Genomic DNA, 17,318 nt, shown 5'->3' with positions numbered 1-17,318 from the left:
TGCTTCCAGTGAGAAAGAGGGAGGAAAGGTAGTACTTTCCTTACTTAAAAACAAACAAAAAATCCAACTCAGCAGTCTATAGAACAAAAGTTGTTTCAGTCCCATGTCGTATCCCCACCTTGGTTCTACATCATCTTGTGTACCTTCCATGTACCACTCTTGGGGTTGTAACTAAAGTTACCTCAGTATCATCACTTTGAATCGAAAAGGATGGTGTTTCCTTCTGCCTCTTACAGATGTTCCCAAGAATTTACTTTCCTCCTGTTGTCTATACAGCTTCTTCAGTTGTTTTGTTTCTATTCTTCTATTCCAACAAACTCTTAATAAGATGTTAAGACTTACCAGCTTTCAAAAAGAAAAAAAAAAGCTTTCTCAACTACACAATGTGTTTTTTTAGGCTTTCTTTTATTCAAGGTATTGTGTAACTTCAACCCTTTACTTTCTCTCTCGTTGCCTGCAGTGCAGACACCTCTCCCTTCCAAGATTTGTTCCAAGTGCTTTTCTTTTCTGTTTTCTTTTTTTTTTGTGTGCTAATGTTAATCATTTAAAATATTCTGATTCTTGGATCAAGACTGTTATATATAATTCTTAACTGTGCTTGGAGAGAAGGGATCAACTGCTGATGTTTTTTCTATTTGTAATGCGCAAAGTGTAAATGTCCTTAAATTTTCAACTAATGGCAGTCTCTTAATGAATGTAACCTAATGATTCAACATAATTTGCTAAGTAGGAGAAAGTGTTCCTTTAAAGTCTTTGAATATAAATTATAACTACTATTCTGCAATCCATATATCAATACTTCTGTTTTGATCTTTCAAGATCAAAGCAAGATCATAGGATTTGTATTATCACTAGTAAGTATACTATATAACCATGGGAAAAATTAAACCATCAGATTATTCTAAATTGTGTATCATTTCACTGTTCCTGTCAATGAGATACATGACTTACATGTGCAAGCAAAACGGGAAGGAAGTGCATTGCTCAGTTGTGGACACGAGCTTTGCTCTGAAGAAATATTCTGGGAAAGTGCTTGTTTTTTTTTTTTAATCTGGTCTAAAGACAGTCCTATCCACACTTGTGATAAGTAGCAGATAATGAATTTGTTTACCCGCTACTTGACTGACTTGAATGTTACCTTATCAGTACATCAACTCCAAAGAATATGAAATATGAAGAGCCTATTATAAATGTGATGTTATTCTGTTCCATTATCTGATTATGCAAACGATGTCTCAATATATATCGTAGAATCGTGACAGTGGAAAGTCTACTAGAATTGTTCATTTCTGCAAGGCTTTGTAGAAAAGTGAAAAATAAGTGTGGTGTGGTTGGTGTGAGGTGGTATGGGTTTTTTGGTTGTTCTTTGGGGGGGGCGTTGTATGGTATGTGTTTTTCCATTATTATTTAATTTTGTATTTATTTTTATGTGGGGGACTTCAGTAAAAGTAGATCATATTAAGAGGTGCAGAAAAAGGGTGCTTGCTTGGAACTTCCAGACAGTCTGACATGGCTAAATGACAGGCTAAATGTGGAACACAAACTGTGTATCCCCTCTTGAAACACTGTGGGTATTTCATAGGTAGAATGTTGTCTCTGCAAGCATCTGGACCCTTTCCATGTGAAATAACTCAGTTCAGGAGAGCACGTGCTTATTTTAGAATGGTCAGTGGTCTGACTGCTACAGCTTACTACTTAGCTGTCAGACCAGACTTTACGTTATGTTTGAATAGGCTTGTGCAGGTTATTGCTTGGTAAATTTAGGTACCAACATCACAAAAAAAAGTGAATTAATGATTTTGTCATTCTTGGGTTGATTTTTGTCATTATTTGGGCAGTAAGCTGTCTGGGAATGCTTTTTTATATGTCTTGCCTACACTGTTACAGCCTTAACCTGGGTTTTCCGAAATATTAAAGAAATACATATGGCATCATTTGGTAAAAATGTAGTAATGCTAATAATAAATAAGTTAAAATAGTAACAAAGTGGTTCAAGATCAGAACTGATGGAAGTATGAGCCCAAGGTTTCAAAGAATGCAGTGAATTCTAATCACACCACCTGTTTTAATTTTCTGATTGCTGCCTAGGTTCTTTAGGTAGTTTTGTGTTGTTTGGCTTTTTGTGGGGGTGTTTTGTGTTTACTTTTTCCACCATTTGGGTGTTACAAAGAAAACTATATTAATATCTGTTGCATTTAGGAATGTATATGTATACGTTATTTACAACGTTTTATATTTCATCTTCAGTTTACAAGAGTGCTAAATAATCTAAGGGATAATCTGTTAATATATTTGATGGAACAAATTTTGATTACTTTTATTAACACTCTTTTGATGAAACAAGATGACGTGCTGAAAATAAACTTTTTTAAATTCAATTCTGTCACTGTTTGCTGAAAATAACTTACTTAATGCTTTTTTCCTGAAGTGTTTATGCGTTGCCAATTAAGCCGATTACAGAAAGGACATGCAACAGATGAGTGGTTTCAACTCAGTTCCCATATACCACTAAAGGGTATTGAGCCAGGATCTTTGCGTGTTCGAGCACGATATTCTATGGAGAAGATCATGCCAGAAGAGGAGTATAGTGAGTTTAAAGAGGTATTAAGTTTGTTTCCCCAATTTCTGTCAAAATTATTTTTCTCTGTTTGAGAGAGATTTCAGTAACACTAATATACATTAAGTAGTATTTGTAGTGATATCTGTATGTCACTACAGATGTATAATATTCATTTTTCCAAAGCTGTTATGTTAGGAGAAGTTTCTGAACATTATTTTGTTTTTCTTTCAGCTCATACTTCAGAAAGAGTTGCATGTAGTCTATGCCTTATCACATGTTTGTGGACAAGATAGAACACTCTTGGCTGGCATTTTATTGAAGATTTTTCTTCATGAAAAGCTTGAGTCACTATTGTTACGAACACTAAATGACAAAGAAATAAGCATGGAAGGTACTGTACTAATTACACTAACATTTACTGGAACTCTGGGGAGGGAAGGGCTCCCATGTCTTCATTTCTGTTTCCTCCCTTAACTAAGGGGCATATCGAACTGAACACAACATATTTTTCCTCTGCTTTTTTTGTCTCCTTTTCTCAACTTTTCAGTTTCATCTTTTTTTTTTCTCTTTATTTTTCCAGATGAAGCTACTACTTTGTTTCGTGCCACCACTTTAGCAAGTACACTTATGGAGCAGTATATGAAAGCCACAGCAACACGTTTTGTTCACCATGCACTGAAAGACTGTATATTAAAGATAATGGAGAGCAAGCAGTCCTGTGAGGTGATATCGTTAACTATGTGTTGATTGTTTTGTTTTGTTTTTACATTTTGATTTGTTAAAATAATCTACTAGTTATGTTTTGTTTGTTTGTTTTGGAAGCATTTATTAATCCTTCAGAAATAATTTCATTTATATGAGTAATACAGGAACTGAAATAGTTATGAGATTTTTTAAAATATTGGCTTGAACAATGTTCATAATATCACTTTCAAATAAGTTTAACTCAAATGTATTTAAATTATGTATTTATTCTTTAGCAATTGTAGGTTATTTTCTAACAGTTACCGAATGGCCTAATGTAAGTAACTTGTGGTAAGCTCCAGATAGTCTAGAAGTCAATGTCTGATCGTAGTTTTATTTTAAAACTCCCTTATATTAACACCTTGTTGTAGATCCTGTCTTTTTTTTTTAAACTATACTCCTAACTTCTGTTTCAATTCAACTTAATTATGGAAAGGATGAGGAGTCCTCAGAAGATTGGATTAAAAGATATGAAAATATATGTAGTTTATTAGAAAAAAAAAAGGTTATAGTTATGGATAGTGTTAAATGTCTGTGCTTTTAGAAGCATAGTGCGCTAGAGCTTAAAAGCATTGCTTTTTCATATTAGTTTCCTTGCTAGCCCTTGAAGCAGATTTGTAAGCCCTGTAGAAGTCTGAAATTCGTACAGCGGTATAATATTTAATTTAGTTTGAAAAAGTATTCATTGTGTAATGTTGTCAAGTTATATATGAAGCTCTATTCAAGAGAAGAAACTTAGTCTTTTTCTCTTTTTGTTTTAGTTAAATCCCTCAAAATTAGAAAAAAATGAAGATATAAACACTAATTTGGCACATCTACTCAGTATACTTTCAGAATTGGTGGAGAAAATATTCATGGCTGCAGAGATACTACCTCCGTAAGTTTGTGATCTTGTGTTGAAATTTGTACTTGAAAATTCTTGTTTGTGAGAGTTAAATTGCACCATAAAGTGGTGTTCTTATTGGTTCATCTTATTCTAATCAGTCCTAAGACTAACTACGCAGTCTCCAATGGAGGCATGGGTTTGTATCCCACTCCTGACACCTTAAACTAAGACGGGAGATTTAGGTTAGATATTAGGAGGAAGTTTTTCACTCAGAGGGTGGTGAGGCACTGGAACAGGTTGCCCAGAGAGGTTGTAGATGCCCAATCCCTGGAGGCATTCAAGGCCAGGCTGGATGCGGCTCTGGGCAGCCTGCTCTAGTGGTTGGCAACCCTGCCCAGAGCAGGGGAGTTGAAACTAGATGATCTTTAAGGTCCTTTTCAACCCAGGCCATTCTATGATACTTTAGAACTGTTACATGAGCAGAGGAATATAGACAGGAAAAAAACCTAACCAAACACTTGAATGAATTGTGCTTTTTGCACAAAAGCTTTTGGCTAGTACATGTGCTTTTCTCTGAGGTAGAAGCTACTAGATCTAAGGGGTCAGTAAAAGAATAAACAAAAAATTCAATATATTATTTCCACGAAGAGGTAGAAGATAGCACTAGTTAGCAGACAGTTGTACATATTTAAGCTGGTTACCAATTCTTTCTAGTCCTCCTACTCTGTGAAAAAAATTGAATTATTAATAGCATTAAAAATACAAATGGGTGGTGGTAGAATGGCACCCTGCTCTGCTTACTTATGTCTATCAGGGACATGCACGGGTTATGATGTTCCTTTTTTTTTAAAAAAAAAAAAAAAGAAAGCTAAAATAACTTGTCTTCGTAGTTTAGACTCCAACTGCCAAATAAAAAGTGCATCAGTTTTCTTTCTCTATCAGTTTTCTTTCCCTATCATTAGCTTTTAATCAAAATGCTGAATTTTGCAATGTGTACTGGGTCTGGCTGGGATGGAGTTAATTTTCTTCATAGTAGCCTTATGGTGCTGTGGTTTGGATTTTTGACTAAAAGAGTGTTGACAACACACCAGTACTTTGGCTATTGCTGAGCAATGTTTGCACATTGTCGGTGTTTCCTTCTTTTTCCTCCTCTTTACCACTCTGCTGTGAGTCAGAAATGAGTAGGCTGGGGGTGCACAAGAGTCATATATGATGCACATATGATGTCATGCTCAGCAATAAAAGCTTGGAGGAAAAGGAAGAGGAAGGAGTTGGTGTTTGCAGTTATAGCACTTGTCTTCCCAATTGGCTGTTGACTGGGGTCAACTCACTGCAGTCCTTTTTGGCACACAACATGAGGCTCAAGAGGTTAGAGGAGACGATAGATTTGATCAGTGCATGCTAGACTGAATTTATAGTTGTTATAGCTGTTTAGCTATTACTTGGAAAGTTGTTACTTGTTGCTGGTCACAGTGTTGCTTTGTCTGTTCTGGACACTAGTTTATTTGTTCCATCATGTGCTCTGTGGCTTCCTCCCTCTCTTGCTGTACATCAAATTCCAGGAGCTCTTAATGGCTGATTTCGGCTCTTGCAGTTTGCTGCGCTGTTTATCACTACTTTTTTTTTTTTTTTTTTTTTTCTTTCCCTGGGAGAGCTATGATAAAAACACTGGCCTTGAGCCTGGTATTCAGGCACTGCAATGCTGATATCCCAGTACTCAACAATGTTGTGGAGACAATTAACAATTACATCTTCCTCCTCTTCTCCTCTGGGAGCCACTTGGAGAAAATGAAGAATGGCAACTCCCTTTCTCCTTTAAGGTAGATGTGTCCTGCCATGCTGCAATGGCTCTTGAGTTTCTGGACCATCCTTGGATAACCGTATTGTTTATAATGGTGTGTACTGTCAATCTAATTCCAGCTACTCAAAAGGTTAACTAGAGGTTAAAGTTCTTTTTAATTAGAAGTTAAACTAAAAACTAAATGTTTTTTTTTAATTAGAGTTAAAGGGGTTTGGTTTAATTTTTGTGTGGTCCTTTGGGGACGCAGGAGTTGGTTTTGAAGATCCTCATGGATCTATTCCAACTCGGACATTCTATGATTTTGAGATTCTATGATTTAACTGTGATTTGGGAATGCCACACAACCACTTGAGTCATGGGTCGCAAGACGTGTCGGAGAATTTAGACAGGTACCTAGAGTGATCAGCAATCCCACCCCCCAATGGCGTATTCCGGTAGATGTTACAGTACGGATTAGTAAAATGTTTTACTGGGAGCGTATGAGCTTCTTCTACATGCAAAATAAGACTGCTGACCTAAAGAAAATACACAAAATTTATTTCTAAATAAATAAACAAATAAATAAACAAACAGACAAATAAATAAAATTCCCCCCCCCCCCCCCCCCCGTGAAGGCTTAATGTCAAGATACAAATATAAAATGCAAACTACAATTTCCTAATTGAAAGAGCAAGAAACAGGAGTAATGGAACAAGATTTTAAGAGCAACTCAAATAACAATTGAAAATAAATCTCCAGCACCGTAGTTTAAACTCATTTTTTCCTTTTAAAAGCCACAATATGAGACATCAAGATTTGCAAGTACTAACTTTTCTATGCATAGAAAATTCTACTGAAGTCAGAGACCTGTATCTCAAATAAGAGCCATGGACAGTTCCAAACACAGTGCCATATTTGGTGTTTTCCTAACAGATTACACAGAATTCCCTTATTCAACACACTACACTGTTTTCTCCCTGTTAAAAGGGGGATACTAATCCGTATTATAGATTCTCAAAATAATAGCACTTCGCAACCCAATTTCCAGAAAATGAAAAGCAAACTCTGAAATCATTTACATTAAATGTTTTAAGCAGTCTTTTATTTTACAAACTTATGAATTGCATACAGTTCATAGATTAATCCGACATCTGCTAATATCAGCTCAAGTCAAATTAGACAAATACAGGAAATATCACACTTGAAAGGGTCAACATTCCATTTAAATTCAAATATTTAGTAACAGAAGTTTCAAAGGACAGTTCAAGAAACATTGAAAAGATCTTTATATAACAATTCAGAATAAAGTTTCCGTAAAGTCCCTTAGAAAACAGATTACGACATAAAAATTTTTACTTAGCAAATAGCAAACTTAGCACTGTTTAGCAGACATGGACCAAATGACGTCCATAGGTCCCTTCCAACTTAAACCACTCTGTGAAACACTGGAGACTTATTTTCCTTTATACTTTGGAGAACGTGCAAACAAACTAATTCACGTAGTATTTGCTTCCCTTTCTGAGGAATACGCCCCCCCCCCCCCCAAAGGCATAGGGCTTGAAACCTTGAAACCTCAAGAGGCATGGAATCTTGTTGAAGTGACAGAATGCTTGAAGAAAGGATGCCTATATATCAGAGACACAATTTTTTAGCACTGTGCTGGGACCTGGCCTACCCCTACTGATCCTCTGGCACTTGCTTGAAGGGCTCAAGAGGGTCTCCGGATCTGAAGACTTATAAATGCATACTGGCTAAACCAGTGATTTAACCCTCAACTATAACAGTTGCTCCTATAGTCTAGAAGAAACAATGGAAGAAACAATGGAAGTGGAGGTTGACTCAGTTAGCAGGGGAGGAAAAAGCTCCTTCTGAGAGGGAGCAGGATGAAGAATCAGAAGAGGCAGCCTGCACTGCAGCAGAGCAATTGCAAGAACAGGAAGGGGATGAGACAGAAATCATAAACGAGTCCTTTGCTTCAGTCTTCACTGCCAGTCAGGCTTCCCACATCTCTTGAATCCCTGAACCTCTAGGTGAGGGTTGGGGGAGCAAAGTCCCTCCCAATGAAAGCAAAGAGCAGGTTCAAGACCACCTGATGAATCTGAACAGGTACAAACCTGTGGGGCCCGATGACATGCATCCCAGGGTCCTGAGGGAACTGGCTGATGTAGTTGACAAGCCTCTCTACATCATCTTTGAAAAGTCCTGGCAGTCAGGCAAAGTCCCTGGTGACTGGAAAAAGGGAAACATCACTCCCATTTTAAAAAAGGGTAGAAAGGAAGACCCAGGGAACTACAGACTGGTGAGCCTCACCTCCGTGCCTGGGAAGATCACGGAACAGATCCTCCTGGAAGCAATGTCAAGGCACGTGCAGGACAAGGAGGTGATCCGAGACAGCCAGCATGGCTTCAACAAGGGCAAATCGTGCCTGACCAATCTGGTGGTCTTCTATGATGGAGTGAGATACAACAGAAGGAAGGGATGCTGTCCAAAGGGACCCGGACAAGCTTGAGAAGTGGGCCCACGTGAACCTAATGAGGTTCAACAAGGCCAAGTGCAAGGTGCCGTACCTGGGTCGGGGGAAACCCGGACATGAGTACAGACTGGGAGAAGAACACATTGAGAGCAGCCCTGCAGAGAAGGACTTGGGGGTTGTGGTGAACAAAAAGCTTGACATGAGCCAGCAGTGCACGCTTTCAGCCCAGAAGGCCAACTACATCCTGGGCTGCATCAACAGAGGCATGGCCAGCAGGTCAAGGGAGGTGATTGTCCCCCTCTACTCTGCCCTTGTGAGGTCCCACTTGGAATACTGTGTCCAGGTCTGGGGCCCCCAGCACTAGGATGTGGACCTGTTAGAGAGGGTCCAGAGGAGGGCCACAAAGATGATCAGAGGGCTGGAGCACCTCTGCTATGAAGAAAGGCTGAGAGAACTGGGGCTGTTCAGCCTGAAGAAGAGAAGGCTCCGGGGAGACCTCATTGCAGCCTTTCAGTACTTAAAGGGGGCTCATATAAAAGATGGAGAGCAACTTTTTACCTGGGCAGATAATGATAGGACAAGGGGGAAGGGCTTTAAACTAAAAGAGGGGAGATTTAGATTAGAGGTTAGGAGGAAATTCTTCACTCAGAGGGTGGTGAGGCACTGGAACAGGTTGCCCAGAGAGGTTGTGGATGCCCCATCCCTGGAGGCATTCAAGGCCAGGCTGGATGCGGCTCTGGGCAGCCTGCTCTAGTGGTTGGCAACCCTGCCCAGAGCAGGGGGGTTGGAACTAGATGATCTTTAAGGTCCCTTCCAACCCAAGCCATTCTATGATTCTATGAGTCAGAAACTGCTGCGAGATATGCGAAAAGATTTCAGCCGTTGTCCAGGTGAGTCACCTGGCTGCTCCAGTGCTGGGATAACGGGGCCAGTAGCCAGGAATTAGAACACGGGGAAGCCAAGCAGCTGGGATCCCTCTCTAGGGAAAGGGCCATTGACAAAGTGATCGGAAAAGAGGCACAAGCCCTCAGCCTCTGTAGGCGACTCCTGTCAGGCGTGAAGGAAAGGTATCCCTTCAAGGAAGATGTTGTATGTCACCCAGGCAAGTGGACGACTATGGAGAGAAGTATCCAGTACCTGAGTGAATTAGCTATGGTGGAGGCGATCTATAGCAACCTGGACAATGATCAGGTATCCAAAGACCCAGATGAAGTCCAGAGCACACGGTCCATGTAGCAGAAGATTGTACAGAGTGCACCATCATCATACGCAAGTACTCTGGTGATAATGAGACACAGAGGCACCAACAGTGGATGTAGTGGCCAGCCAACTCTGGCAATTAGAAGAGAATCTTTCTTCCTCCCTATGGGCCTGTATCTCAGCTGTAGAGAAACTGTCCAAAGAAGTCCAGCAACTCAAAGAGAATGCCTTCCTCCCTATTCATACCGGCCAGTATCTCAGCTATTAGGAATCAGCCTTTTTTGCTCAAGGGAAAGGGTATCGTGGGTGCACACCACGTGCCACCCTGTGGTTTTATGTGTGACCACGGGGAGGAAATGAGGAGAGGAAGTGGGATGATAAATCTACCTTGACACTAGAAGCACGGGTATGTGAGTTGCAAGGAAAAACAATCACAAAAGGGTGTTCTTCCAGGATAATTACTGTTCCAGTTTCTACTGGGCAGTTCTCCAGACAGAGTAGATGGGTTGAGTTTACTCCTGGTTATAGTAGAGGGACATTCGATTCACATTTACAAGAAGCAAGTAATGAATTCAAATGCAGTGACCAGGATTAGAGGCGCCCTGCCTCCAGCCAGCTGGAGGAAAGGGACAACCAGGTTTATTAGTCTGTGCGGATTCAATGGCCTCACACATCAGACCCACAGGAGTATAAGGCTCTAGTGGACACTGGTGCACAGTGTACCGTAATGCCATCAAGCTATAAAGGGGCAGAACCCATCTATATTTCTGGAGTGACAGGGGAATCCCAGCAGCTAACTGTATTGGAGGCCAAAGTGAGCCTAGCTGGGAATGAGTGGCAAAAGCACTCCTCTGTGACTGGCCTGGAGACCCTGTGCATCCTTCCTATAGGATAGGATAACTCGGGAGAGAGGTTACTGAGGGTAATTCAGGGACCCAGAAGGGTACTGGCAGGCTTTTGGTGTGGTTGCCCTGGGTACAGAGAAGAGCTCTACCCAGCTGTACAGCTGTCTACCTTTTCCAAACTCTTCTGTTGTGAGGTTGCTGCATGTCAAAGAACAGCAGGTGCCAATTGTTACTATGACAGTGAATCAGTGGCAATAATGCACCGAGATTGCCTGGTTCCCATCCATGAGCTGATTCATTGACTGGGGAGCCCAGGAGTGCTCAGCAAGACTCGCTCACCCTTTAGTAGTCCCGTATGTCCAGCGTGAAGGTCGGATGGAGAGTGGAGGCTAACAGTGGACTATCAAGACCTGAACAAAGTCGAGTGCACCTGTACCATACATGTTAGAACTCCGGTATGAACTGGAGTCAAAGTAACTGGATAAATCCACGCTAGAGCGGGTACACCTGTGAAGGGACTGTGGCCTGTGCATAAGCCCATGCCAGAGCAGGTAGACCCCCAAAAGGGACCGTAGCCCACAGAGGATCCATGCTGGAGCAAGGGCAAGGGACGGAGTTCATTGCAGTGTTAAACTCTGTAGCATAGTCCAAAGGGACAAGGGGTGGAGATTGTAATGGATATACATTTAAACTGCTGTAATCCATGATTTGAGTTGTATGTTATAGGAAGTACTGTAACAGGAACCACCCAAACTAATGAAGGATGAGCCTTGGAAGAAGCCAGGCAAGTGCAGCAGCAACCCAACCTGAGCTGGCTTTGGTGCCCAATAACTCGACACAACACGTTGCCTCTCCTGTCCTGAGTGACCACCATAACAGATGGAGCCAAAGTCACAGACTAAATGAACTCAATGTCCTTTTTATAAACACTTCAATGAGGCCGCCCACAGACAAAGGGAATGATATCTGTGTATATGTCAAAGGACAGGAAGGGGGTGGTAATTAATGAGGATGTATTGTGGATAGTGTGGGACCTGAGCATGATGCAGATGTATGGAATAAGTGGTGGAGATTGTGCTGGCTCTGGCTGGGATGGAGTTAATTATCTTCAAAGCAGCTGATATGGTGCTGTGTTTTAGATCTGTGTTGATAGCACGCCACTGGGCTGGTGCGCCTCTCCTATGAAGAAAGGCTGAGAGAGCTGGGGCTGTTCAGCCTGAAGAAGAGAAGGCTCTGGGGTGACCTTATTGCAGCTTTTCAGTACCTAAAGGGGGCTCATAAAAAAAGATGGAAAACAACTTTTTGCTCATGCAGACAATGACAAGACAAGGGGGGAATGGCTTTAAACTAAAAGAAGGGAGATTTAGATTAGAGGTTAGGAGGAAATCCTTCACTTCACGTTGCCCAGAGAAGTAGTGGATGCCCCATCCTTGGAGGTGTTCAAGACCAGGTTGGATGAGTCCCTGGGCAATCTGATCTAGTGGGTGGCATCCCTGCCTGTGGCAGGGGGGTTGGAACTAGATGATCTTTAAGGTCCCTTCCAACCCAAGCCATTCTATGTTAACAAAGAGGAATTCACTCCGGTGGGTTTAACAAAGGTACTGCATAACTCCAAGAAAGAAAGTACATGCAGGATTTGCTACTGTTGAAAGTAAAGTTCTGAGATCAGCATCATTTTACAACAAGGAGACAATCTCCCCCCCCCCCATTATTTATATAGCTTCACCTGACGTAGACGTTTATTGGATTTCCCTGGACTGTTTTTTCTTAAACTGCAAAATATCTGCAGAGCCTTCATCCAGTCCTAAGAGAGAAAGGCACAGAACAGTGTAACAAGAAGTCAGACTCACCTTCCTGCACTAGAACAGACATGTCTAAAAAATAAAAATACATTGAAGTATCTGAAGTTTTCTTTAGATTGAAAAAAACCAACTTGTATGCAGTTCAAATTATGAAAATTTGAATATTAAAGCAAAATTCGTCTTTACTCAGCAAAACTAAAGAAAGTATTTACAAAACTGATTCTCTTTTAGGAATATCAAGCATTACTAATGGATATACAGTGTGACCTTTACCAATTTTCAAAATTAGTGATATTACATTAAATTAAAAACAGTGTATAAAATGAAGCAAGACTTGGGTGCTTCTGAGAAAATAACAGTTGACAAGTCAAACTGTTCTGATCATTCTCTCGTCCATTTCTGTATCACAGTCATATTTTACTGCATATGCTTCAAACAAAAAACAAAGCAGCATTAACAGAGAAACAGTGAAAATTATAACCTACACCCCCATTCTCTCTGCTCACAAATGCAGAGAGCAGAGTGGATATTTTGTAAGGTAGAAGATATGCTATAGCCTCATTCTCATGTTTTCATCCCCCACTCCCAAATTTTGTAAGTTTTTCTAAAGCACAAAATTTAGGCTTTGAGTAACATTCATAAAGGTGCAGTAGTTCAAAGATCTGCTGCCTACTCAAAGTACAATTTAATAATGTCATTAAAGAAAAAAAAAAAAAGACATTTTCAGTCTTATCCTTTACATTACCTTCCACATTTTAAAAATACGGGTACATTCTGTATTGGAGCTATTCTCAGGTAAATCACTTTGTGAGTGAAGTTTTAGCTTTCAAAACCTTCCACAAAAGGAAGAACTCTCAACTACGCATTTTTTTTGTAGCTTGTTTCCTTATCCAAATAAGGAAAAGCAATTGAAGACCCACAGAACCTCCTAAATACTCCAAATTAATATAAATATTTCCTATATATATACACTCCTCTTTATTCCCCCTCCTAAGAAGAAAACTTATCCCCTTAAATTCCAAAGTTTACACTAGTATGAGTAATGCACCATGGCATGTACAGTGACACTAGTATATGAGGCTACACTTCACATTACATTCACTAATGTTTTGTACGAACATCAAAGACATCATGCAATCCATTGGACAGCTGCTTTGATATTTACCACATTATATGAAAACTAGCAAGTTTTCCTTAATATACCAACAAAATTATTCTTCCATGAAATTTTACAAGGTACAGACAACTGAAACTTCTGAAATCACAAGCATCTGTAAAACATTTGACTTGCCTTAACAAGAATAATTTTATAAATGAAATCCCAGTATTCTGTATAAATGCAGTGAACAGCTTAAATGTTAAGCAAGTCTAACCCAAAAGCAGATTATACTGAACGTTCAGAAAACAGGACAGAGTATTCTGCCTACTGTACGTTCTTAAATAAAATCAAATGCAAAGGTTAACTTCTAACACAGGTATATTTCAGAGCCATGGAATACCAAAACAACTTAATGATTAAGAACATTATCACATCTTACATACATTCTTCTGTTGGTGGGTGACTTTTAGAGAATTAGGCTCCACTCCTACAATTTTTAATCTGCAAACATTAATTGCTAGAGAGCTAATAACTAAATGATACTAATTTAAAAATAAATAAATCTTACTTTTCATGCAGAATCAGTGCCCAAGAATATAAACAACCACCAATTTATGGTCAGGACAAATAACTGTAAAATGCTCAACAAATTTTGATCGCTGGACATACCTGCATTTTTGTTCACATCAAGAAGCACTCTTGAAGGAAAACTCCCCACTTACCATGCTTTGGTTCATAACATAGAAGATTCTTGGAGAGCAAACAATTTTTTTTTGGACTGAACTACTCCAAAAGATATTCTCCAGAAATATTTTAGGGAAACTAATGAGAGTTCAGTACATGAGACCAGACTAAAACTTGTCCGAAGTAAAATCCCTAAAGCTACATTCTCAGCACCAACAATTTCCCTTACAGATCTGCTACTATTGCATGGTAATATTTGTTAATGTAGACATAGCCACCATCTGTGGTACGCATGCTTTCTATTACAGAAGGGTAATATTAAACATTACAAGACAAGGGTAATATTAAACATTACAAGACAAAAAAAAATTTGCTTTTAAATTTAAATTTAAAATTTGCTTTAAAAATTATATTTATCAACAAAAACTCTCACCTGTGTTTGTTCTGGAGTTTCTCCTGCAAAGTAAAAGATGTAATGCTCTTCACTGAAGTGCTGAACTACTATCTGAAAACAGTTTGGCCTTAATAAAGGAACAAAACCCATAAGGTTTATTAATCTTTGTAGTATTGACAAATGCCTCCATTTCTTGATATCTGCCAAATCAAAGTTCACATTGAACTAATACATTTCTGCTGTTTGACTGTAAGGAGCATTGAACATAGAGTAGTTTCAACCCCCCAATTCAGCTTTCTAATACCTATCAACAAAAGAATGCAGATCTTTTGGAATTGACAAAATCCTTGATCTTGTCAATTTTGGGTTCAATAGGATTAAAACCCTCAATAGAGTTGCTTCATAATCTTTTTAATGCCTGTAATACAAAATGGGGAACAATTAATACGCAATATTGAAAAATGACAATGCAAGAGCCCAAATCATTATTACACACAAGACAATCTTAAGACTAAGATCTAAAATTTCTTACTAGAATTTGTTTATGAACAGTTGCTAGCAGTCAAGTTGCCATGGCTTAACAAGTTACCATTAATCAGTTAAATCTGTCTACATACACTCTTGCAATCTATACCAACTACGGAATAAAACACAATATAAACCAACAGTCACAATGCTTACATTTCACAATCAGAAAAAAAAAAACCCAAAACACAAAAAACACCTTGTTCATTACTGACATATTGTCCATGTACCGTACATGCCTCAAACTAGCAGTTAACTGCCCTGCTGCATGTGCAAGCATTAAAAAATCAGTGTCGTACCTGCCAAATAAACTGTCATGTACTCCATAGATAGAACACACACTAAGGTCTATTAAACCTTTAGGTTTTGTGGCTCGTTTTTCACTTTCAAAATAAATAAGATGGGCATCATTTCCCTCCAATATAAAGTACAAGTTTTTCCATCTCTTCCCCTTACCTGTAGAAAAGCAAGTAGGAAGTTACAATATTGTTTTAAAGAAAATATAAATTTTGTAAATGAAGAGAAAAGAGGGCAGTAAGGTTTTTGTCAAAATACAAACAGAAAAACAACATACAGTTAACCATGCTTAAGCAATAATATCAGTATGCATATTAAATTTTTTTGCAACATCTAGCTAAAAACAGACCCTCTTCACATGTTCAGGTACAAGTGTAGATGGTTCTCTGAACATTTTCATTAATCTCAACAGGATTAAGCAAGTGCACGAGCTGCCCACACAACTCCATTCATATCAATGAGAAGACTGTCTATGCAGTTCGCAAATAATGTGTGATGCTGTAAACAATCCAAATTAATAAAGCTGTTTTAAATTAAGAAACAGATTTCTCCTGACATGAGAAAATTATTCCTAAACTCTTACCAACTCATCAGCATAACAAATTGCATCACGATATCTTAAAACCGTATCACTACAGAACAGAAATAGGAACATAATATACACATAGTTGAATCAGAACCAAAACTGAACCCAAACACACCTATATCCAAGAATTTGGCCAGTTCCACGTTTCAGAGAAAAACGTAAAAACATAAGACACAGTACTTTTTAGAAAAGCATTCAGCATTAATTTTCAACTTGATCATCATAGATCTACCACATACCTTCATAAACAAGCACTAGTACTCACAGTTTTGGAAAACCTACTTTAACATCTAGTCATACTCTACTAGATGGAAGAGTGATTTTATTAAGTTTTTGTTCTATATGCAGGTACGTGTCTCTCTCCATACCTATTCAGTATTCCTGCTTGCACATTTAAAGTATCTCAGTATCCCTTTTAGCTAAAATTTTATTTATTTATTTTTAAAAGTTTATTCTCAGCTAATTCCTCAACTCTACCACAGCCCTCTACATCTTATCTCAGAATTAACACTCTCAAGAGAAGAGGTGCTTTCCTTGCTTTATTCAGAGGATCTAGTTTTTATTTCCTTTGAATGCATCTTTTATATTTGACTATATCTAAGTGCTTGCCTTCTTTCTCACTTTTGCTTGCTATCCAGACCATTATCTGGAACTTATTGTTTTAGTTATGGTCTTCGTCATTTCTAGAAACATTATTATTATTTTTTATTTATGTTTATTTTTAAAATGTTTGTTTTATTGCTGATCGTTAAAATCAGCTTTAGCGGAAACAAAAATAAACTAAAACCATGATACTTGGTAAGGTACTAGCTTCCTTGGAACTCCAAAACCTTATTCAATGGCAATTCTTCAAGGATATATTGGGATGAGTCAGGCAGCTTTTAATCCAATTACTGTACATTACGTTGACTGTGTCAGTGTTAGACAGAACTTTAATAGTTCTGTCTATACAGAACTACTACTACTAAGTTCTGTCTATACAGAACTACCCAGAATACACATTTTAAATTACACATATTACCTAGCTTGGAATAACAAAATTAAACCAGCTCTGGTCTCCAATGAACGCACTGATTTACATTAATCTAGCTCTCTAACTCATGCCATCAGCTTAAATTTAAAGGAATTGCATACTATGTATGAATACATTTTATAAAAGCGTACTTCATTTAATGAGTTTGAATATTACCTTTGATGAAAGGCACTTAGTTTTTGTGCTGCTCTTTGTTTTTTTTTCAGCAAGAACTGCCAATCAACTTTATATTACGTGTCATTTTATGTATTATGTATTTCTATTGATGAATTTAAGGAAAAAGAACCTTTCATACCTTTTAAAGGCTTTCTATAACCTTTTGCTCACTTCAGTTTTGCCTCCACTAGGTACCAGTGCTACACAAAACATGCATCCAAATCTGCTTTTTTTTTTTAAGAGAAACATTTTATAGAAGCAACAGAACTCACTTTTTTTTAGAAGATAACCTTTTTTGACAATATTTTTATAAA

At 38.5% G+C, this 17,318-nt stretch overlaps 1 protein-coding gene across 9 annotated transcripts in view; it reads left to right on the top strand.

The window, feature by feature from the left end:
- The window catches only part of LOC308184719 (ras GTPase-activating protein 1), a 104,617-nt gene that overhangs the window by 69,035 nt on the left and 18,264 nt on the right, over positions 1–17,318 (top strand). For 4 of the 9 annotated variants that reach the window (XR_013942887.1, XM_080572086.1, XM_080572089.1 and 1 more), the window contains 5 exons: positions 2,429–2,601; positions 2,792–2,951; positions 3,141–3,283; positions 4,066–4,181; positions 5,783–5,950. Coding sequence is in view for 7 of the 9 variants with exons in the window: in XM_080572086.1 (XP_080428212.1) it covers positions 2,429–2,601; positions 2,792–2,951; positions 3,141–3,283; positions 4,066–4,181; positions 5,783–5,950 (760 nt within the window). In the remaining 2 variants the exon portion in view is untranslated. Of the gene's footprint in view, positions 1–2,428; positions 2,602–2,791; positions 2,952–3,140; positions 3,284–4,065; positions 4,182–5,782; positions 6,359–17,318 lie in introns of those variants that run through there. The other 5 variants (XR_013942888.1, XM_080572087.1, XM_080572091.1 and 2 more) reach the window with 4 other exon arrangements.

Source organism: Anser brachyrhynchus, assembly GCF_964034855.1.
Source record: "Anser brachyrhynchus genome assembly, chromosome: W".
NCBI lineage: Eukaryota > Metazoa > Chordata > Aves > Anseriformes > Anatidae > Anser > Anser brachyrhynchus.
Note: the sequence above shows the minus strand (reverse complement) of the source record. Positions and strands in the feature narration are given on the sequence as shown.